The sequence below is a fragment of the Urocitellus parryii genome, chromosome 6 (assembly GCF_045843805.1).
Source record: "Urocitellus parryii isolate mUroPar1 chromosome 6, mUroPar1.hap1, whole genome shotgun sequence".
NCBI classification, from domain to species: domain Eukaryota; kingdom Metazoa; phylum Chordata; class Mammalia; order Rodentia; family Sciuridae; genus Urocitellus; species Urocitellus parryii.
In genome coordinates, this window is record NC_135536.1 from 112610761 (window position 1) to 112632772 (window position 22012).

The 22012-nt window shown below is 50.0% G+C and overlaps 1 protein-coding gene across 1 annotated transcript in view; it reads left to right on the forward strand.

Moving 5' to 3' along the window:
* Positions 1-22012, forward strand: part of Coro2b (coronin 2B) — a 135738-nt gene that overhangs the window by 99675 nt on the left and 14051 nt on the right. Inside the window, exons 3-5 of the mRNA XM_026387805.2 lie at positions 6260-6376; positions 20865-21014; positions 21533-21697. Of these exons, the coding sequence (XP_026243590.1) occupies positions 6260-6376; positions 20865-21014; positions 21533-21697 (432 nt within the window). The remainder of the gene's footprint in view (positions 1-6259; positions 6377-20864; positions 21015-21532; positions 21698-22012) is intronic.

Below are 22012 nucleotides of genomic sequence, written 5' to 3' on the forward strand. Positions count from 1 at the left end.
TCCTGGTTTTATACTCAAAGCGAGGTGCTCTGTGTTTGTTCAGGTGCCCTGCTCCATAGAGTAGAGAGGGCAGCCACAGAGAATCAGGAAGGGCATAGGCCAGGGTCTGGAGATCTTGGAGGTTTGGAGTGACCAGGGACAATGTTCAAGGTCACCTAGCTGGTGAGTGCCAGAACCACGCATGGAAACACTACCTCCTGCCCAGTGTTTTCTGCCATGCTAAGCTGATTCTGCAGGTAAGAAAACATTTTGCTTCTGTGTACAAAATTCAACTCTGCAGCCATGGGAGGTTCCAGGAAGCTGAAGCTGCAGTGCGGGTTGTTTTGGAAGCATCTCATCATTGGTCAGTTCAATGAGTTCAGATAAAGCCTGGGCAGGGGCCCAGAGCCCATGCTGCTCCCCCGGCAGTCTGCCGGGCGAGCTGCTCCCAGGGCATCAGGGCATCACCACACCGCCAGCCTTCCTGGGGGAGGCCGGGCCCGCACTGCCGTGCACATCCATAGACACTCTGAATCCTACTTGCAATTAATTATTTAATTGTATTCAGTTTCAAGGAGTTTTTTCCCTCCAGACCATGCAGGGGGCAACAAGGGAGTAGAGAAGCCTGTACAAACCAGTACACCTATGCTCCATCAAAACTCGTAGGACAGGGACCCTGGGAAACAGCCGTCTGCATCTCATTTCTTTAAGACCTGTTTGCCTGAAACCAATCAAGGTGATTGGGTTTCTTTTTAAAAATAAAAATGTTAAGTATTGATGCTGGGGCTGTGTCTCAATGGTAGAGAGCTTGCCTATCATTTCAAGGCCTGAATTTCATCTCCAGCATCAATGGGGAAATAAAAGGTTAAATATTCATTATAAAAGAATTGGAAGCCACTAATAATTTTCAGCTAGCCAAGGTTACCACTATTAACATTTTGATGTATTTTCTTGCAGATGGTGTATTTTTAATAATATGTATCTCATATATAGGAATCATATATATATAATATATATGCATATGCACATATACATGTGTGTGTGTATATATATGATTTGTTTCTGTTTTACTAAATGTTAGATGTTGGGTCTTTAGCAATTCCCATGCCACTAAACGTGCTTTGAACATGGTTTTAGGTGACCTCTTAGTATTCTGCTATATTGGCATGCTGCAATTCCTTCAGGTGGTGCCTTTAGTTAGGCATTTATTGCATTGTTCCCTGTTACTCAGCAGTGAGAGTCTTAGTGCGCTTCTCTGTTGATTGCCCTGGGGTAAATTCCCCAAGCAGTGATGACCTGGTGAAAGTTTTGGAGAGAGCTTGTCAAGCAGACCTCTGGAAAAGTGGCGGCAGCTACCAGCCAACATTTGACGTGGAAGGAGGACTGGCCTTGTGTTTCCAGCCCTCCAGGCTCACATCAGCAGTGTGAAGGGCTCCCTGAGATCCCCAGGCCAAGAAACAGGCCTCCCCAACCTCCCCCCCCACACACACACAGAGCTAAGTCCTTGCCCAGCCCTGCAGAGCCAGAGTAGCCGAGGCTGGAGATCAGAGGGCAGGTTAGGCCCTGACCCGGGCGGACCTGCCCCTGGGGTGGTTCATGAGCTGACCATCTGGACAGCCCTTCTAATGTTCTGTCACAGTGGAAAACAAGACTGCACTCAGAAGCTCCTGAGCCTCTTTCTCTGCTGTAAAATGGGATTGTCATGAGGATGACATTTGATCATATAAATCAAAATAAATTTGACTGTGTATTGAGGATAGCGATTCATGTAGTAGTGAGTGTGAGGAGGCAGGGTCGGATAGCCAGCAAGAGCCAGACTGGGGATGGCCTTTCTTCACAGCCCCTGTACAGAGTAGGAATCATACAACAGAGAGATTTGTGGAGTCCAGGGAGAGCACTGTCCACGTTTTTTTTTTTTAATAATTAAGAATGAGCTTCCTTTGGAACATCTGGCCCAGGTGTTTTACTTGATTGCTTTTTAAGTTTTACGTCAATCAAAGTTTCAAACAGGCAGCGTTCAGGACATCTGCTGGCATTCCAAGGCCTGCGGTTCTGCAGGTGAGGTGCTAGAGTTGGCTTGTACTGGCTTGTGAGAGCCTGCTGTTAAATTTTTAGGAATTTTGAGAGCCAGTTGTTAAACACCACTTTTATTAAAAATTCAATTGCATTAACTTAAATAGAGTAAAAACAGAGGTACTAAATATTAAAAATTCATCACTTCCTAATTGTTTTGATACAGTCTGTGTCCTTGCAGTTATTTATGTCAATGATGTCTGTAGAGTGGAAATATTACATAATGGTGTGCTTGCTGCTAAGAGTCTCTTCTAATTCTGTATTTTCTGACGTCAGTTCTTTAGCCTGAGATTAGTGAGGGTGGGAATATTTACGCTAATGAAAATGGCAACCCCTACAAATTCAGGTCTTTCCCCTGGAGACGGAGTTGTTAAACATCTCTGTCACCCCCTGCCTGGAGCCTCATCTTCTGTTCACTGTGCTGAACCCACAATCCCTATTTCTTAAAGATGGTGGCTTTCATTTGCCTTAACTATTCCTTTTTTATTACTCCCCTATTTCTTTCTTTTTCTTGGTACCGGGGATTGAACTCAGGGGCACTTAACCACTGAGCCACATCTCCAGGCTTTTTTATATTTTATTTAGAAATGAGAGAACAGGGTCTTGCTGAGTTGCTTAGGGCCTTCCTAAATTACTGAGGCTGGGTTTGAACTCCTGATCCTCCTGCCTCAGCCTCCAGAGCCGCTAGGATTATAGGCATGCGCCACCACACCCAGCTCCCCTATTTCTTGATTAGGTGCCTTTCCCTTTACCCCTGTGTGTAGATTTTTTTTTTTTTTTTAACTTAAGCATTGCTTATTGACTTCCTCTGATGGGAAATGAGACCTGGTCTTCTCCTGCTCGGCCACCCTCCACCGTACACAGGCTCGCCCTCCTGCTGCTGTGTTCCCAGCACAGTAGAGCACAACTCTTGTTTAAATAAATATTCAGGATTTACATGATTTCAACTATGTAAATATTGTACACGAATCATTATGCTCTATGATTACATTAGCTTTTGTAGACAACATTTTCCCTCTGAAGTTAATAATTACATTTTTAAATTTGCTTCGTTTCTTTATGAAAAAAAAAAAAAACACGGTTTTCTAACTTTTCTTTTCAGCAGGAGAACTCATCTTCCAAACAAAATGTATTACCTGCCGTAATAAACAGGAGATTCAGAGCCGCCAGGTGGAAAGGGGGTCCTTCCCTTCAGGCTGCCAGTTATAGCCAAGCAGACGGTGCTGCAGAACTCTTAGGGATGCTGCTCCCCTGAGCAAGAATGTGGTTCCCGCATGAGAGTCCCCTGCACCGCCTCATTAGCGAATGCGTCCACTGTGTAAAGTAGCACGGTGCCAGGCTCAGGCTCTGCTTTAGGAAGTCTTGCTCTCCCCCCCAGCGTGGGGCTCTGGCCTCTCTGCTCCTGCTTCTGCACTGGTTCCAGTGACGTTGCTGAGTCTGCCCCTCCAGTGCATCACCCGCAGGCTGCTGGCTTGACGCTCCTGTTAGCTGATGGCCACCTATCGACGGAGTCGGTGCCCCTCAGATTTGCCTGGGCTGGGCTGGGTGCCAAAAGCTTATTGCAGACAGTTTAGCTCGGAGAGGACTCAAAGGCATAAGGAATGGCTCTGCGAAAGTAAGTAAGCTCTGGAAGGAGATGATGCAATATCTGTCTGGCTGTGGCAAGTCAGAGCTGGAGGAGGGGAGCTGGCCAATATGAGCAGTGGAGTTTGAAAAGCTCACTTTGGGAAATCACCCCTGTGTGGGAGTCCCGACTTTGCTTTCAGCTGGTGGATCGTGGGAAAATTACTGAACCTCTCTGGGCCTTAACTTTCCTTGTGCCTAATTCACAGGTTTGTTGTGAGAGTTAAAGAAAATGCACTACTCTAATAAATCCCAGCGTCACATGTGGCTCGGTCTCTGCTTCAAGTCATGGTCTGCCAGGTGTGGTAGCACATGCCTATAATCCCAGCAGCTTGGAAGGCTGAGGCAGGAAGATTGGGAGTTCAAAGCCAGCCTCAACAATTTAGCTAGGCCCTAAGCAACTCAGCAAGACCTTATCTCTAATCTCTACATAAAATATAAAAAAGGGCTGGGGGTGTGGCTCAGTGGTTAAGTGCCCCTGGGTTCAATCCCCAGTACAAAAAAAAAAAAAAACAAAGTCATAGTCTAACAGCCCAACAGTATTTGGAAAAATATTCCAATCCTAGCTGCATGCATCCCTTATGGAATATGGAAAAGGATCTCATCATAATGGAGGGTAAAACTCCCCAACATCTTTCTTCCATTCTTGAATTTTCCCCAAACATACAGTATAATAATGTCCTCCTGGCCCAATTCAGGAGGTTTCTCCTCTCTCTCATACCACTCCAGACATGGTTTATCTTGTTTTGTTTTGTTCCTTTGCATTGGAATTGAACCCAGGGGCACTTTACCCCTGAGCCACATCCCCAGCCCTTTTTAGTTTTCATTTTGAGACAGGGTCTTGCTAAGTTGTTGAGGCTGGCCTGGAACTTGAGATCCTCCTGCCTCAGCCTCCCGAGTTACTGGGATTACAGGTCTGGGCCTCCATGCTCTGCTCCAGCCTGCTTTGGTCTACGGATCCTGCCACTGCTATGTCCCAGAAGATCATATCTAGACCTGATGACACAGGCAGGAAGAGGGTGGTACGGCAGGGCCCTCACTCTGAAACCACTCTTGCCTGAGCACCTAGGAGCAGCCAGTCTATTGTCTTCCTCTTAGTTTTTCAGACAAGAAGACTACAGGAGGGTGAGGCCCTGACCCCCGACCCCTATTAGCAGTGGGGCAGTGAGAGGAGAAACCTTGTCTGCTCCCCTCTGAATCCTCCCAACACATCATGCTGGGAAGACCTAGGGTATGGAGGTGGCCTCTGCCTCTTTCTCTGCCACCTTGGCAGTCTTTCTTGGGAGACCAGATCTTCCCACCCCTTGTTCCATCCTTCTGGGGACTCCCCCTGCCCCCAGGATGTCTTTCAGTCACCTACTGGGCACCTACTGTGTGTGAGGCCTATGGAGAGCTGCAGATCCAGAGACAAAGACAGACAGACTGCAAACCAGACGCCCCTGTGTTATGTTGCAGGGAGGCACTGAGAGAGCATGGCAGGGAGCTTGTTACCCACTGAGGAGTCAGGGGGACTTCCTGGAGGAGGTGTCTTCTCACCTGCACAAGAAAGACCACTAGCATGTACTGAACATTTGCTATGGTGCTTAGCACTGCACCAAGCTCTTTGCTAAGCACATTAGTTTATTTCATCTGCGTGGCAATGAGAAGAAGTAGGTGGTTGCCGGCCCTCATTTTAGAAATGAAGTTCTAAATGGAGAGAAACTCGTTGGCTTTCCCAAGGATGCACATTTAAAATGTATCAGAACTGAGATTCAACACAGGCCTGTTTACTCCAAAGACTGTGCCTTCAGCCACAGGGCACTGTGCACAGGTGCTCAGGATGCATACTGCACAGGGGGCCCATTGACAGTGAAGATGGAATAACTTATACCAATGAGTGTATGGGTGGACCCCGAGATCGGGCCTCTCTGCTGGGTCCCGGAGCAGCCGGAAGGAGCCTCCTGCTGATCCCAGCCTGAGCATGTCAGCTTCCCTGGGGTGCCGCCGGAACAGCAGGTGTCTGGGTGTGTGAGTGTGTGAGAAGGAGCAGGTCTGCTGGACTTGGGGGTCCCAGGGGGTCGTGATCTGATCTTCAGGGGCTTTCACTTGAGGAAGGGATGACCTGCACAGGGGTGTCCTATCCTGCTCTGTAGCCTCCACCACCATTGAGAGCGTCTGTCAGGGAGGACACAGCCTCAGGGCGAGGCCCAACAAGGACCAAAGAGACAGAACGTGGGTGGTGGGTCCTCAAAGACCTTCCAGTCTCATCAAACCCACCACGAAAGTTGCCCTGAGAAGAGCAGCAGGAGAATCCCACAAGGGAGTGTCCCAAACCACCTGGAGATAGGGCCTTTGGGATTCCAAAGAAAGAGGCAATAAGTGCCAGGCGACCTTCTTCATGCCTGGGAATGTCAAAAGCCCTGGTACAGGTTCAAGCTGCTGCGAGAACCTGCGGCTGTCAGAGAGCTTTGATTTGGGGGTCAGGAAGGAAGTAGGGAGCCCTGGAGGGCTCCCTCATTTGAGAAACCCAGAAAAAAGGCTTTCCTCCCAGGGCCACCCTGGGGCCACCCAACTAACCCCCTTCCTCCTTCTTTCTCCTCTGCAGACAGGAAGGATCGAGCCCAACTACCCCAAGGTGTGCGGCCACCAGGGCAACGTGCTGGACATCAAGTGGAACCCGTTCATCGACAACATCATTGCCTCCTGCTCTGAGGACACTTCGGTGAGCCGGAGGGGGCTCCCCAGCAGGGTGCTCCCAGGAGGGCCCCTGAAGCCCCTCCTTGCTCTCCTGCCTTCTCAGGAGCCATGGTGTGGGGAGGAAGGAAGTCAAATAGGCCGAGGGAGTGAGTCCAGGGCACTTGGGACTGATCGCGTGGCTTTAGTGTGATCGGGTTTGGAGGTGTTGATTTTGTAGGTGAGAATTAGAACAACAAAAAAAAATTAGGTGTGGGCTTCAGCCCTGGGCTGCGCGCTAGGAAGCCGGGGATGGAAATGCTGTGTGTCCAGGAGAAGAGCTCTGGTCTCTGGGCCTGGCATGGCATGTGCCCTGGTTAGTGCTCTGGGAGCCCTGGTGTCTAGGCAAGGACACTGGGTGGGGACTATTGTGACTTATCCTAGGACCCACCCTGGTGAGACCCACTCCATGTGTCCCCTCACTCATGGGAAGAGAGAAGAAATAAGAGAAAGAAATTAGGAAGAGAGCAGGGTAGAGCCCAGGGGAGGGTGGGTCAGAGGTGGAGATGGGAGGAGAGGGAGGAGGAAATCATTGGGGAGGCAAGAAACCAGGGAGAGTGACAGTCACAACTGCCTGTGTCTACCCTTGGCTCAGACTCTGTTGCCTCTCACAGGTAGGGTAGAGTCAGAGAGGCTGGTGTGGCCTCCAGGTTCCTGGAGAGGGGATTCTGCTGTCTCCACACTGCCCCTGAGCAGCATCCACAAGAGGCAAGCAGGAGGGGATCCATAGCCCCAGTGGAGTGGGGGCTCCCAGTGAAGGAGCAGCCTCCCAGCCAGGCCACAAGCATCTACCTGGTGCCCATTAGCAGGACTGGGACAGACCACATCCCAGGACACTGGAACTGGAAGGAACTTTGGAGCTTTTGTCTTTCTATCTTTATAGGTTGGACTGTGAGCTCCTGAAGGTAGAGACCAGCCTAGGGCCCGGGACCTAATAAATGCTTATTGTGTATTAGATGGATGGGTGGATGGATGCATGGATGGATTGATGCATGGACGGATGGATGCATGGATGGATGGATGGTTGGATGCATGGATGACTTCACTGATGGATAAAGAGATGATTGAATGGGTGGATGATGGATAGATAAATGAATGCATAAAAGGAAGGATAATGGGTAATGGAGAGATGAATGAATGAAAAGATAAAAGAATAAATGAATGGATATGGTTTAAATAATTAATCATCCAAATAAAGAGAGAGAGTTTTATGCCAGTCATGGTGGCACATGCCTATAATCTCAGCAGTTTGGGAGGCTGAGGCAGTTCAAAGTTCAAAGCTAGTTCAAAGCCAGCCTCAGCAAAAGCAAGGCTCTAAGCAACTCAGTGAGACCTGTCTCTAAATACAAAATAGGGCTGGGGATGGGGCTCAGTGGTAGAGCACCCTGCTATCCCCCCCTTCAATCCCCAGAACCAGAGGGAAAAAAAGAGGGAGGGAGGGAGGGAGGGAGGGAGAGAGAGAAAGAGAGAGAGAGAGATTGATTCACAGTAGAGTCTCCATCTGTCCATAAAGTTGTGGTCAGCTGACATAGCTGGACATGGGCAAATGGTGGGAAGGAGGCTGGGTGGGTGGGCTTGTCCAGCTCCTGACTGTCAAAGCCTAAGTCAGCTGGAGAAGATCCCTGAAAGCAGCAGCAGTAAGGGCAGGGTCTCTGTGGATGGACAGAAGAAGGAGGTTTGAAGATTGTCAGGTTTTATTACTGTCTTTAGCAGCCTCAGAACCATGGTGGTTATGGGACATCAACCAGAGGCCAGACCAGAGAAAGACAGAGCTACCGAAGGGCAGGCATGAGGTGACAGAGCCCAGGAAAGGTGATGAAGCCAGGGGGACACTGGTTGCTTCCTGGCTAGGAAGGAGGCAGAAGAGCTGGTTGGGGCTGGAGAGCTCAGTGGTCATTGCCAGAAAGAGCAAGGCTCAGCTGGAGAGGGCAGGCAAAGGCACTGCCCCCGCTTCTCCCCTGGATACAGGAAGCTGCAGTGCCTGGAAGGAGTGCAGTGACTGCACTGGGGTATGGAGTGACTGTCACCAGCCAGCAGGGAGCAGACTTTCCTAAACCTCTGGGCTCCCCACCCACTGTTGGCTGAGCACTTGACAAATGAGACAGGCTCTGCCACCCTCAAACTGAGGGTCTGAGGGCAGATGGAGCACCCAGCTAGGGAGTGGAGGAGCCTGTCTTCCCCTGGGCTGCCGCCTCCAGCTGTGTTCTTCCTGCTCCACGAGTTCCTTTGCCACAGGATCCAGCAGAGCATGCTTGTTGGGGGCTCAGTGAGTCTCCCCAAGGGATCCAGCTGCCTAAGAGAAGAGCAGTGACCACCTTGGTGCAGGAGAGGGCCACATTCAGCCTCAGCTCTTAGAATTGCTTGTCCCCTGGCTCTTCCCAAGTTACCTCTCCCCCTCCTCCTCCTCTCCCTCCTCCTCCTCCCCCTCCTTCTTTTTGGTACTGGAAATTGAAACCAAGGGCACTTAACCCACTTAACCATTGAGACACATCCCTAGCCCTTTTTATTTTTTATTTTGAGATAGGGCCTCACCGAATTGCTAAGGCTGGCTTTGAACTTATGATCCTCCTGCCTCAGCCTCCTAGTCTCTGGGATTACAGTCATGCATCCCCTTGCCCACAGGTTACCACTTCTTTTGCCTGAATCAGGACAACATGGACCTGCCTGGTTCTAGCTCAGCACCTACCTCCCAGGCAGAGATCCCAGCTAATGAACAGAATACCCAGGGTGTGTGTTCAAACATGCATGAGGCTCCGCCCTGGCCGTAGGAGCCACAACACCTCTTCAGTTTTGCACACACCTATAGATCACACTGTGCCTGACACCCTCCTGGTTACTGGGGTCCAAAGAGAGCTTAACTGTGGAATCTGATGGACTTGGGCTTAGATCTCAGTTTTACCACTTACCAGCTGGGTGGCCTAGGGCATGTGATTTAACCTCTCTGGGCCTTGGTTTTGCTCATCTCTGAAACTGTAATCATAATAGCCACCCTCACCTTGAGCACGTGGGAAAAGGGGGCAAGGGTGTCTGCACCCAGCACTCTGCCTAGCACCTCATAAATTTCTGCTAATCTCAGGTTGCTTCAGAGACACTGGGGAGCCCTCTGCTGCCATTCACTCCTCTCGCCAAAATGCAATACAAAAGGAGGGCACTGTGTCCCTGGGGCCAAACACACTGGCAAGGGAGAGAATTAATCTTGACCAAGGTGCAGGGAGGAAAGTAGATTTAGAAAGGTAGACCTGGGAGAAGCAGGTCTTTCACAAGCAGGAAACAGGTTAAAGGTGTCCCAGGGAGAGATTTGGCACAGGAGAAGGCCTGGAGGGAATGCATATGGTGGCTTGGAAAACAAGAGTCACCTGGCGTGGCTGGAGCCCTGGGGCGGCACACAGTGAGGAGAGTGGGCAGACAGCAGGATGGAAGGGGACACAGGGACTGGAGAGAAGGTGTGGACACGGCGATCAGCTGAACTTGGAAGGGACGCCTGTGCTTCTCAAGCCATCTGAGCCCAAACCAGGGGCCAGGGGAGGGGAGTTAGGAGGAGGGCAGGGTCTTGGTGGCTCTGTGGAGGAGCCCCTGCAGACTGGGATTTGGATCTGTGGACCGGTGGGGAGCGGCCAGGCAGGGAGGGGCTTGCGGGGCTGCTGATGCCGAGACTAGGAGATGAGGTCCTCTGACCTAGAGGAGCTGAGCTTTCACTCCGGCTGCCAGGCCAGCTGCTCCCAGAGCCAGGCTCAGAGCCCCCCTTACCCCTCAGGTGTCTGCTCCCGAGCTTCAGGCAAGGGTCTAGTCATGGTAGCCCTGAGGCTGGAGCCCAGTGGCTCCTGAAGAAGGACAGGGGTCTTTGTCACGCAGGTCCCTGACCTGCCCTCCTACCACGTCACCAACAGCCCTGGTTTTACAGGGGAGGAAACTGAGGCTCGGAGCCACGGCAGACTGAGAGCTCAGCTCCAGCACACACCCAGGATTTAAGCACAGCCGCGCCTCTGTGCAGGGCCGCGCTGGCCACTGGGGACTCTTGCAGGGGAGGCCTCCCTGCCCCAGGCCTGGGTGCAGTGGGAGAGCCAAGCTGTGCTCCTGGCTGGGATCCTTTGATGGGTCCCTGAGACACCTCCTGTGACCCATTCTAGCCAGGATGGTCAACTCACTGTGCACCAAACACAACATCCAGAGCCAGGGTCGGGAGGCCAGTCAGCAAGGCACTGGGCCCCGAACCAGGGCTGGGGAGGCTCCGGCCCAAAGGGGCCAGAAAAGCCCTTGCAGCAGCCACAGCCTCCCCCGGGAGAGCCAGGAGCTGCTCCCAGCCCTCAACTCCTCTTGCTCCTCAACACTGAGCATTCAGAGGACAATGAAGCCCCCCTGCTCCCTAGCTCCTCTCCCAGCCGTGAGAAATCGCCTATGGCGTGGGTCCCCATGTCCACCAGGGCAGGAGGAGGGCCTTGCAATCTAACCTCCATCCCTGCAGGATGCGTGGCACAGAGCTGAGCCCCTTCCCAGGGGGCCTCGTCCTGAGGGAAGGATGGGAGCCATAACTCTCCCTGGCATCTGGCAAAATCCAGTTCTTTCTGCCGCTGGGTGATGTCACCTATTGTTGAAGGGCTGTGCTTTTTATAGCTTCTGCTGCAGCTAGGGAGGGCGGCTGGCAGGCGGCAGGGAAAGGCGCTATCGCTTTCCAAGCCTCGTGCTCCCTCTTCTCTGGGGGGCCAGCAGCAGGGGAGAGAGAGAGAGAGAGAGAGAGAGAGAGAGAGAGAGAGAGAGAGAGAGAGAGAGAAGGTTTCTGACATTTCAAGGAGAAGGGGGGAGTAGGGAGAGGGAAGGTCTTCCTGGTGGGCCCAGCTCAGCATCTTTCTTTTGCCTTGTCTTCAAGCCCCTCCCCAGGAGCTCGATGGGATGGGGCAGCATGTCAGTCCTGCAGGAAGCCATCCATCCTGCCTCCTGCCACACCAGAGTGACAGAGAGAGAGGGGCGAGGGAGACTCAGAGATGAGAGGGGAACTCTGATAGCCTCAGAGAAAGCATCTGTGTGGCCCTGGTTAAGCAGGCTCAGGAGTCCATAGGTTCAAACCCTGGCTCTGCCACTTCCCAGGTCTATGACCTTGGACTAGTTTTTTTTTTTTTTTTTAACCCCCCTGGGCACTGGCTGCCCTACTATAAAGTGGGCTCATAGTGGGCTCACAGGGAAAACTAAATAAATGTGAACGTGATTCTTGGCTACTAAGAGTCTCATCAATAATAACTGTGACTCTCTTCTCCTCAAGTAGGGACATAAGAGTTTAAATAACTCACCCCAGTCATGGGTGGCCAGAAGGCTGGGTGGGAGTCAGAGATCTGGGCTCCCAGGCCATCGCTCTGCCCCACACACCCCATTCTTTATTCATGGAGCTTCCTTTGCTAGTTTCCCAAAAAGATCAACCGAATTGCTGAGTCTTGCAATTCAGGAGAGAAGCCCCCACCAAGTTTCCCTCCCAACTCAGGATTAAAGGGGTGATCCATCTACCCAGCCCACCATCGCCTGCTCCCCCAGGTTGGGGGTGATCTACTGCTGGACTTAGTGATCATAGGTAGTGTTATGCTCGAATTCGGGACCCCCCAAAGACCACCAGAGACCAAGGTCGATGTAAGCAGCAAAGAGGTGTTTATTGCGAGCTAGCTCGGTCCTCCACACGCACACAGCAACTGGTGACACTGAGAGGCCCCGAGCCCAGGGATTGCAGCAGTTTTATACACTCTTTGGGGAAGGCAGGGACTTCACATACACCATAGCATCTCTTAGCAAATCATCACACACTGCGGGAAAATCATTAAACAACTCTAAAACATGATTAGCACATTCACTGGTGGGAACAAGTTGAGTAAGGGTGATTGGTTAGGACAAGAGGGGGATTTATTTAAACTGATTGGTTTAAGCTAAGAGGGGAGTACGTGCGGAACTACATGGTTTCCCAACATGTTATCAACCACCAGAAACTACTGGGAGGGTCATCTGGCATCCCAAATATTTTCCCTGACTCATGCTGATTGGTGGTTGCTAGGGGGTTGCTATGGGTCCCCACCTAGCCTGACTGAGTCAGGGACACCTGGCAGAGCAGATCTCTCCTGGTATTTGTAGATAAACAGCTCAGCAGGGTGGGTAAGTGCCTAGGAGTGCTCTGTGGGTCTTTCCAAGGACAAGGGTCACGCCCCCTTCCTTGGACAGGCTTTGCTCTGAGGTAGAGGCTGGTTTTTCAGTAGCCTTCTGGACTCCTGGATTCTTCCATTTTTTCACTCATTCTGTAAGTCTATCTTGGAAGTGCCAGGACACACATGAATTTTATTTTATTTTATTTTTGGTACTGGGGATTTAACCCAGGAGCACTTTACCACAGTGCCACATCCCTTTTTTGTTGTTTGTTTTGAGACCAGGTCTTACCAAGTTGCTGAGGCTGACCTTGAACTTGTGATCCTCCTGCCTCAGCCTCCTGAGTCCCTGGGTGCGGCTCAGGCAGCATGAATCAAAAGAACCTACCCCTGTCGGGTGGAGCTGACCATCCCAAGTTCAGGAAGGGTGATTTTGAGATACAGTCATGCGCTGCGTGCACAACGACATTTCCATTGATGAAGGATCCCATTTGCAGCCCTGGTCCCATAAAATTACAATTGGACTGGAAAATGCTGATTGGCCAGCAATGCTGTCATAATGTCAAAGCATTCCTCACGTGTCTGTGGTGTAAACAAACATGCTGCACTGCCAGTCATGTGGAAAGTACAGCACCTGCGATTAGCACCGGACATGATACTTGATATGACAGCAGACAACTGTAGTACTGGTTTACATATTTACTCAATTGCACATTTTATTTCAGCGTGTATTCCTTCTACTAATGAAATTAAAAGTTCCCTGTAAAACAGCCCGGGGCAGATCATTCAGCAGGGATTCCTGAAGAGGCATTGTCACCACAGGAGGTGACAGCTCCTTGGTGTCACTTCCCCTGGAGACCCTTGGTGGGGGGGTGGAGACCTGGAGGTGGAAGTCAGTGATTGTGATGATCCTGCCCCTGTGTGGACTGAGGCTGGTGCATGTGTCCTGTCTTACCTTTCAACACAAAAAGTTTAGAAATTTAAAAAGAGAGAGAGAGAGAGAACTTTAAAAATAGAAAAGCTTATAATTGATAGGAAGCTCGCTTAAGCCTGTCTTCTAGTTTATTAAAAAGAGGAAAGAGGAAATTATCTTTTTTTTTTCTGTTTTTGGTCCTGGGGATTGAACCCAGGGGTGCTAAACCACCGACCCATACCCCCAGATGTTTTTTAATATTTTACTTAAAGACAGGGTCTCACTGGATTGCTCAGGGCCTCTCTAAATTGCTGAGGCTAACTGTGAACTTGCAATCCTCCTGCCTCCGCCTCCAGAGCCCCTGGGATCACAGGTGTGCGTCACTGTGCTAGGCTAGGAAATTATCTTTCAGTGAACTGAGTGCAGCCCCAGTGTGCAGCGTTGGCAATGTCCACGGTAGAGCAAAGCCAAGGCCTTGACTCTCACACTGGCTCCCTGACTCCCCCACCCCACCCCCACCCCACCCCTACCCCAGCAACTCCAACTACACGCTCCTGCCATAGTGAGGGCCCTGTGCAGGCGCACTGGTTTTTAATCTTTTACACCATATTTTTACCTTGCCTTTTCTATATTTAGGTATGTTCACATACACAGATACTTGTGCTCTCATCGCCCACAGCATTCGGTACAGGAGCATGCCGCACAGGCTGGCAGCAGCTTCCCCACAGGGCTCACAGTGTGAAGTAGTGCCCCTCATCCAAGGGTGTGTAAGGGCACTCTGCGATGTTTGCATGATGAGGAAATCGCCTAACAATGCAGGTCTCACGAGTGAGACGTGATTGAATTGGGGCTGGGCAGCTGCTCCATTTCCTGGGATAGATAAGCACAAGGACAGATCCGTCCCTCTTGAGGTGGTTGGATCTGATCCAGGGCAGCAGGGACTTGTAGCAACCCCCTCCCAGGACTCTGGCAGCAGATGTGCAAGCATGCTTCTTTCTCCAGGTCCCAGTTAGTGTCTCCTGCCTCCAGGGGTTTGATGTGATTTGTCTCACGTTGTTGGGAAACAGTGAGGTGGTCAGAAGAAGGTAGACTTTGAGATTCTACCCCTGGTTTACGTGAGCGACAAAGAACTCAAATCTCCAGTACTAAGCAGAACAGTGGACAAGAACTGAGTAGGTCAGAATTCCAGGACCCTCCAGGCTCTGAGCAAGATCCTCCAGCTGCTCTCTTCTCCCTGTGGGATGTGGGACTGCTGCTATGCTCTTGACCCCAGGCAAGGTTAAACCCCAGTAGTGGTTAGTTGCAAAACCTGGGATCGATGTCTGCATACTACAGTACAGCTTAACTGGATGCTTACAGAGGGTTTTTCACTTTCTTTTTCCTCCCAACACTACAGAGGGGTTTTGTTGTTGTCATTATTGTTTTTCCAAAAATGTTGATAATAAGAAGTTTAAAATTTAAATCTTATTCCATGTACTTTGGCCCGCTGTGAACTCCAGCTTTTCTTCTGAGCTCCTATGCTGCATTTACAATGTAAGTGTAAATAGTGTATAGTAAATACAGTATAGTAAATAGTATCTGTTTGCTGCAGTTGTGTAACAAGCAGGTCCTTTAAATGGAGCATGGTTTCCCTTAGGAACTGTGTCTTTTTGAGGCCCTCACTAGGTTCTGGCCCTAAGTCATTCCCCCTAAAGTGTCAGAAAACAGATACAACCAAATACCTCCAATCTGAAATTATGAAAGTTTTTTGTTTGTTTGTTTATTTGTTTGTTGTTTTGTGGTGCTGAGGATTGAATCTCACACATGCTAAATAAGCACTCCACCACTGAACAATGCCCTTGGCCTAACTTTTTTTTTTTAAATATTTTTAGTTGTAGGTGGACACAATACCTTTATTTATTTATTTATTTTTCCTTACATGTGCCAGGAAAGTGCTCTACCACTGAGCCCCCGCCCCAGCCCCTGGCCTAACATTTTAAAGATGCAATTTATAGCCAGGCCTGGTGGAGCACTCCTGTAATCCCAGCTACTTGGGTAGTTGAGACAGGAGGATGGCAAGTTCGAGGCCAACCTGGGCAACTTAGCAAGACTTTTCCCAAAATAAAATTGAAAGGGCGGGAGATGTAGCTCAGTGATAGAGTATCTGCATATCTTGGGCAAGATAGGGTTCAATCCCCACTACTGAAAGAAAGGATAGAAAAAAAGGAAGGAAGGAAGGAAGGAAGGAAGGAAAAAAAGAAACTTCATACCAAATGTACTGACCATACAGGGGGCAAAAAAAAAATGCACATGAAAAATAAAAATCACATCTAAGTTTGACCCATATGAAAAGTTGTATATAACCCTTAATGAATATTAAATAAGCATCCTTAGGAATTATCAAGTCCTTGGTAATCTGGTAGTGCATATATTTTGTCTTTATTAGGTCTCCATGGCAACTTTGTTGTTTGGGTATAATTATCTTTCAGATGAAAAGACTGACACTCAGGCTAAGGGACTTGGCCAAAGTCTCCTGCCAGTAAGGTCAGAGCCTGGTCTGGAACAGTGCGGAAGAGCACAGAGCTCTCACTTTGTTGACCAGCAGCTCTGCCCCCACCCCCACTCCCCACGTGGGGGTGTTTGGTCTCTAGGCCACCCTGTCAGCTGCCTTTACTGAGTCTGCACAAGTCTACTGTCTCCTCAAAAGACCCTGGGCTCCCTGAGACCCTGGACTGTCCCCTGGGGGCACAGGGCGGGGCTGGAATATTCTCTTGGATGGACCAGAACAGTTAAACCAGCTCTGACCCAGGCGCTCACCAAGGGGCAGCCCCAGGCACCGCTGGCCTGCAGCAGAGATTGGTTGTTTTGCCACTTCTCCTCCCCACCCCTTCCTCCCTGAAATCCTGTTTGGCAGACTATTGACTTTCCTGTCCAATCCAAGTGACCTCCCAGAGCAACCTCTGGGCAGATTCACAGTGCTCCTCCCACATCCAACCCGTTCTTAGTTTCTAGAGAATCCCTTAAATACTAAAGGCAAGGCTAGGAGGTCCTTTCTCAGTGACTCAGGCCCACTGGGAACTCCAGCGCGGCCTGTGAGCTTTAAGAGCATCTGGCACCAACTGTTTGCGGTCTCTGTAGTTCAAGCAGAACAGCCTCCTTCCCACGAACGCATTCAGTGGTGTCAAAAGCAGAAAAGTTTGGGGGATGAACTAATAACGTCTCAATGGGTGGATGAGGAAACCAGGGCCTAGGAAGGGAAGTGGCTGGTATCAAATGGTGACAAGGCAAAGTACCTCTTTCTGTTATATTTATTCATCCTGGTCCCCCAACTCCTGTCTGGGATCCTATATCTAACAACTGTCAGAGAAAACAACTCTGTTGGCTTCTACCTGTAGCCCTTTGATCCATGAGACTTGGATCCAGGCAGGGCCTGCCACCTGAGCACCACCTGCCCTGCTGCAGCCCCTCCTCCATCCCCAGGCTCCCAAGCAGAGCTGTCACCCCAACAAATCAGCTCTTGTGACCCAGAAGTGCAGTGTAGATAACCCATGCATGGACCTGCACTCAGGTCTCTACCTCCTAATCCAAGAGCCAGAGCAACAGCGGTAACTGGCTCATCCTGTCACTCTCCTAGTGTGTGGCATTGGCACCCGGTGGAAGGAGCATCACACCCGTCCTGATGTCCCTGCCTTGGGCCAGCATGCAGGGACAACCCAGGCTCACCTCAGTTGGCTGCTCATGAGTGAGGTTGTCCTGAGCAAATGTTCTTTTCCTGAGACTCCAGGCTCAAGCAGAACATCTTCAGGCCTGGTTCTAATTGGATTCTTTTTTTTTTTTAATTTTTTTTAGAGAGAGAGAATTTTAATATTTATTTTTTAGTTTTCGGCAGACACAACATCTTTGTTTGTCTGTGGTGCTGAGGATCGAACCCGGGTCGCACGCATGCCAGGCGAGCGTGATACCGCTTGAGCCACATCCCCAGCCCCTAATTGGATTCTTAACCATACATTCTTATGAATTTTATGGTTGGGAGGAACTATCCTTATGTCTCAGAGTTTCAGATCTGGTCACAAAAATCTCTTGGGTTCTACCCATCGACATTATTTTGGGCCTGCATTTCTCCTGCAGTGAACAGGTAATTTGCTAAGGAATGTGAGATATCCTGTCCACATAGCCCAGGCAGGGCTGCAGGTAAATTGCTTCTTGGAAATGAAAGCATGTGGGGGTCAGCACTATGGCCATTTTATAAAATTATTCTCTTAACTTCTGTTCCCATATCATCATCTGTCTGTCCCTTAACATCAAGAGCAGCATGAGATAAGCTCAACATGGGTCCTGTTGACTTATAGGAGGCTTCAAAGATCCCTCACATTGGCCAGGGACAATTTCCTGCACGCATCACCATGTGCACAGACTGCCTACCATGCTCAAGTAAGGCAAGCCCCTAGACGGAGTCCTCACCCCAACCCCCCTGTGATTCCACCTCTCAAAGTCTCATCAATCTGAGTCCAAAAGCTTTTGAGACCTTCCAACCCAAGCACAGACAAGTGTGGCCAATAACACCAGGAAGGATGCCTGGTATTTCTAAGAGTCAAGGAAACAAAAAGCCAAACAACAACCAGATGGTATTTTTGACCTTTCAGATGGGTAAAAATCAATTTTTGTTTTTTTGGGTTTTTTTGGTCTGCAGTACTGGGTGCTAGGCAATCTACCACTGACCCCAAACATTACTAGCCTTCAAAATCAGCAACTTGGGAGGGTGAGAGGATCAGAAGTTCAAGGTCAGCGTCATTAACTTAGCAAAATCCTGTCTCAAAAAAATCAAAAATAAAGGTCTGAGGTGTAGCTGAGTGGTAGCATGCCCTGCATAGAGTTTAATTCCAGTGCCACACCGGCAAAGAAAGTATTATTTAGAGGAAAAGGTGAAGAAGTGTCCTCAGACTCTGAGGGTAGAAGTAAGGATGACTTTGGGAAACAATTTTACAATAACTATTTTAAAAAGATGATGCATACCTAGGCATTTGTCCTTCAAAAATATTCACACCATGCACACACTTGTATGTTCATCATCATACAATGAATTGCAATCGTGAAAAAGTAATGCTCAGAACCCAGGTGTCAGTTAATAGAGACTGAGCAAATTCACCTTGGGACAGACATATAACAGATGTCTCTCTGGCCATTTAAAAAGATAAGGTAAACTGGGCACAGTGGTGCACACCTGTAATCCCAGCAACTCAGGAGGATGAGCCAGGCAGATCCCAAGTTCAAAGCCAGCCTCAGCAACTTAGCAAGGTCCTGTCTCAAAACTGAAAAACTAAAATTAAAAACAGGCTGGGAACATGGCTGAGTGGCTATAGTTACATGAAAAAATCAAGCTGAAGAACATGTGATACAGTTTCTTTTTGGTAAAAAGGAAAGAAGTAAGTGTGTGTGTGTGTGTGTGTGTGTGTGTGTGTTGTACACGTGTCTAATACAAGCATAGTCTTCCTGTTTCAAGAGTCACTTTCCTGTGTTACATCTTGGGGACAAAGAAACATGCATACCAGTTGACAGCCAGGTAGTTGTACCTAGCAGCTCGTCCCCAGCCCTCACGCCTGCACTGTCAAGGAAGCAACTGTCAAGGAAGACTGTGAGGCAGGTCCCTCTTCAAGTTTACTTCCCTCCCCAACAGAAATGTCGGGCTTTACTGGAGGGTTGGAGCCACCAAAAGGGATGACAGTGGGGAAATGGGGACAAAAGAACATTTGCAACTGTCCCCTAATTATCAACTTTTTCTGAAGTGTGCATTTGAAGATGATTTTCTGAAACTGAGAAGGATGCATATGGGGTGACCCCCAGTCCTTGCTTGAACCTGACTTTCTTATCTGAAAACCTCCCAGTCGTCTGGTGCATGAGTCCTGGGGGACACAAGTATCGGGAAACCTCACTTCTGAGGACTCAGGAGGAAGTGCCTTTTTGCATAGGAGACTTAAAGGAATTCCCTGGAGGTGCCCATTCCTGGTCTTACTCCTCAGGCCCAGAGTCGGCCTTTGGCTGTCCTTATCATGCTCTTTGTGATTATCCACAGCCTTCACGATTATAACCCATGGCTACTAGGACATACTGACAGAGCATATTAAATTGTCAGTTACCTAGAGTGTTTCTACATTTTCTGTTTAGATGATGTTGCAATGAACATCTTCATGTGCACATTGAATTTTTAGAGTGAAGTTATGGAGTCAAAGAGTCTACTATAAATGTCTTTATGGTTCCTCCTAAAGTTTGCCAAATTGCGTCCAAAAGAGCTCCTCTGATTTATAATACTGCCAACCCCAATGCAAGTTCCAGCATAATCTTGCCAACACTGACTCCCCCTCCCCCGCCCAGTTGGCTATTTTAGTGGATTTCAAATGGTATCTCAAAGCCAGTTTTCCTGTTTTCTCCTTACTAGCAAGGGTGGAGTTCAGGTTTTCAAAAGAGTTGCTCTAAAGATATCCAAATTGTAATCCCACCTGCTCTTTCCTTTCCACCTGGTTAGATTCTAATACACAAAATTAATGATGATAATAACAAGAACTGTTACTCCACAGGTCTGTTCAGAGCACCTTCACAAACAGTTGCAACCTTGTCTCGTGTTATACCACCAGTACACAAGGCAGAGCCAGGGGCACCCACCCTCCCCACTCCCGCTATATAGATGACACAGTGGGAATTTAGTTTGAGTGACAGAAGCCCACCAGGGTAATGTCAGGAGTCCCAGGGTGCAGGGGGTTATTTGCAGAGAAGGGGATCAACTCATCTCTCTGTGGCAACGTGGTCTCTCTTCTCCACTGTTCTCTGCATGTCCCAACCTCCTCTTAGCAGATCATCTTTTTCTGCCTCTTCTCAGCATCCACAAGACTGAAAATAGCAACTCCATTCTAGGCTCTGCCCATGTTTTAGGCTCAGTGACTCCAAGCCAAGTCACTCTCCCGAGTCCATCACCTCTCAGGACAGACTGGGACCTCCCAGCCTCCCAGATGCATTTCCCCCCACTCAAGTGTCCCTACTGGGTTGGGCACAGAGTGGGGGCCCAGGCCATGAGGAACCATCAGGAGCTGGGGCTGAGGAGAGAAGGAGGAAGGCAGATTCTCATGGAAGGCTGTGAGGTGGAGGTGAAGATAGGCTTTCTCCTCCAACGCTTGCTAAACGCTGCATGCACATGGTCCTGAACCTGGCTGACCCCAGCAACATCTGCATGCCAGGAATCATCTTCATAGGTCTGCAGAGACTTCTTAGAGTAAAACTCCCAAAGGCAAAGGGGAGCTGATCTCCTCTCTGGCCACTCTTGGCACCTTCCCAGAGGCCTCTGGTCAGGCTTCACCTATTGCCCGGAACCAGGAGGTGCCTCACTTGGCCAGCCTTGGAAAGCTGGGTATCCCAGGAAAAGAACCTCATTATCAACTCCTCTCCCTGTCCGCCCAGCCAAAGCCCTTGGTTCTCCTCTGCAGGTGCGGATCTGGGAGATCCCTGAGGGTGGGCTGAAGCGGAACATGACGGAGGCGCTCCTGGAGCTCCACGGACACAGCCGGCGTGTGGGGCTGGTCGAGTGGCACCCCACCACCAACAACATCCTGTTCAGCGCGGGCTACGACTACAAGGTGCACAGCAGGGCGGGGCAGTGGGGCAGAGTCAATCAGCGGGAAGGGGTAGGGAGAGAGAAGGGGATGTTGGGGATCTATAGGAAGGCCTTTTCCTAAGCATGTTCACTACTGTGGTCTCATTCATTCATTCGCTCACTCATTCATTTACTATACACGACTGAGCATCTCGCATGCACCCCATTGTTCCTGGGGTCCACAGGGGCTGGAGGCATCTTTCCTGCCTTCTCTGGTGGTTGATGAACTGGAGGGAAGAAAATAGAGCCCCATCCCCTGACTCTAAGCATGCCCTCCACAGAGGGGTGCCAGCCACCTGGGACCAGGCAAGGGATATTAGTGCATCTGTATAACCAGACGCGTCAGCTTTTCTGAATAGAACTCAATGTCACTAGGCTGCAGCCCAGCACACGGCAGCCTCTGCACGAGGTGTTTCTCCCAGGGCAACCAGGGGTGGATCGAGGACAGGCGCCCACACTAGAGCAGCGGCTGACCCCCCTGCTGCGTTTCTGCCTTCTCAGGTCCTCATCTGGAACCTGGACGTGGGCGAGCCGGTGAAGATGATCGACTGCCACACTGATGTGATCCTCTGCATGTCCTTCAACACCGACGGCAGCCTGCTCACCACCACCTGCAAGGACAAGAAGCTGCGTGTGATCGAGCCCCGCTCTGGCCGAGTTCTGCAGGTGGAACCCCACATTTTTTTGAGGTGGAGGGAGAAGGTGTTGGGCCTGGGGCTCGGCTTTCTACCAGGCCTGGAGGAAGAGGTTGTGCCGGGGCCCTCCTCTCACTCTGGTGGTCACCTGTTCTAGCCCATCTGCTCTGGCAGCTTCTCCCCTTGTAGGAGCCCTGCCTACCTTCTGGGTGGGAAGGGCCCCAGTATCTTTTCCTGTACCCACTTCACCTGCCTCCTCCAGATGGGATTCTTCTGGCCTGCTGGGATGACATCTTTAGCACACGAATCCCCAGGTGTCAACCAACTCCCATCATGGGCATAGAAG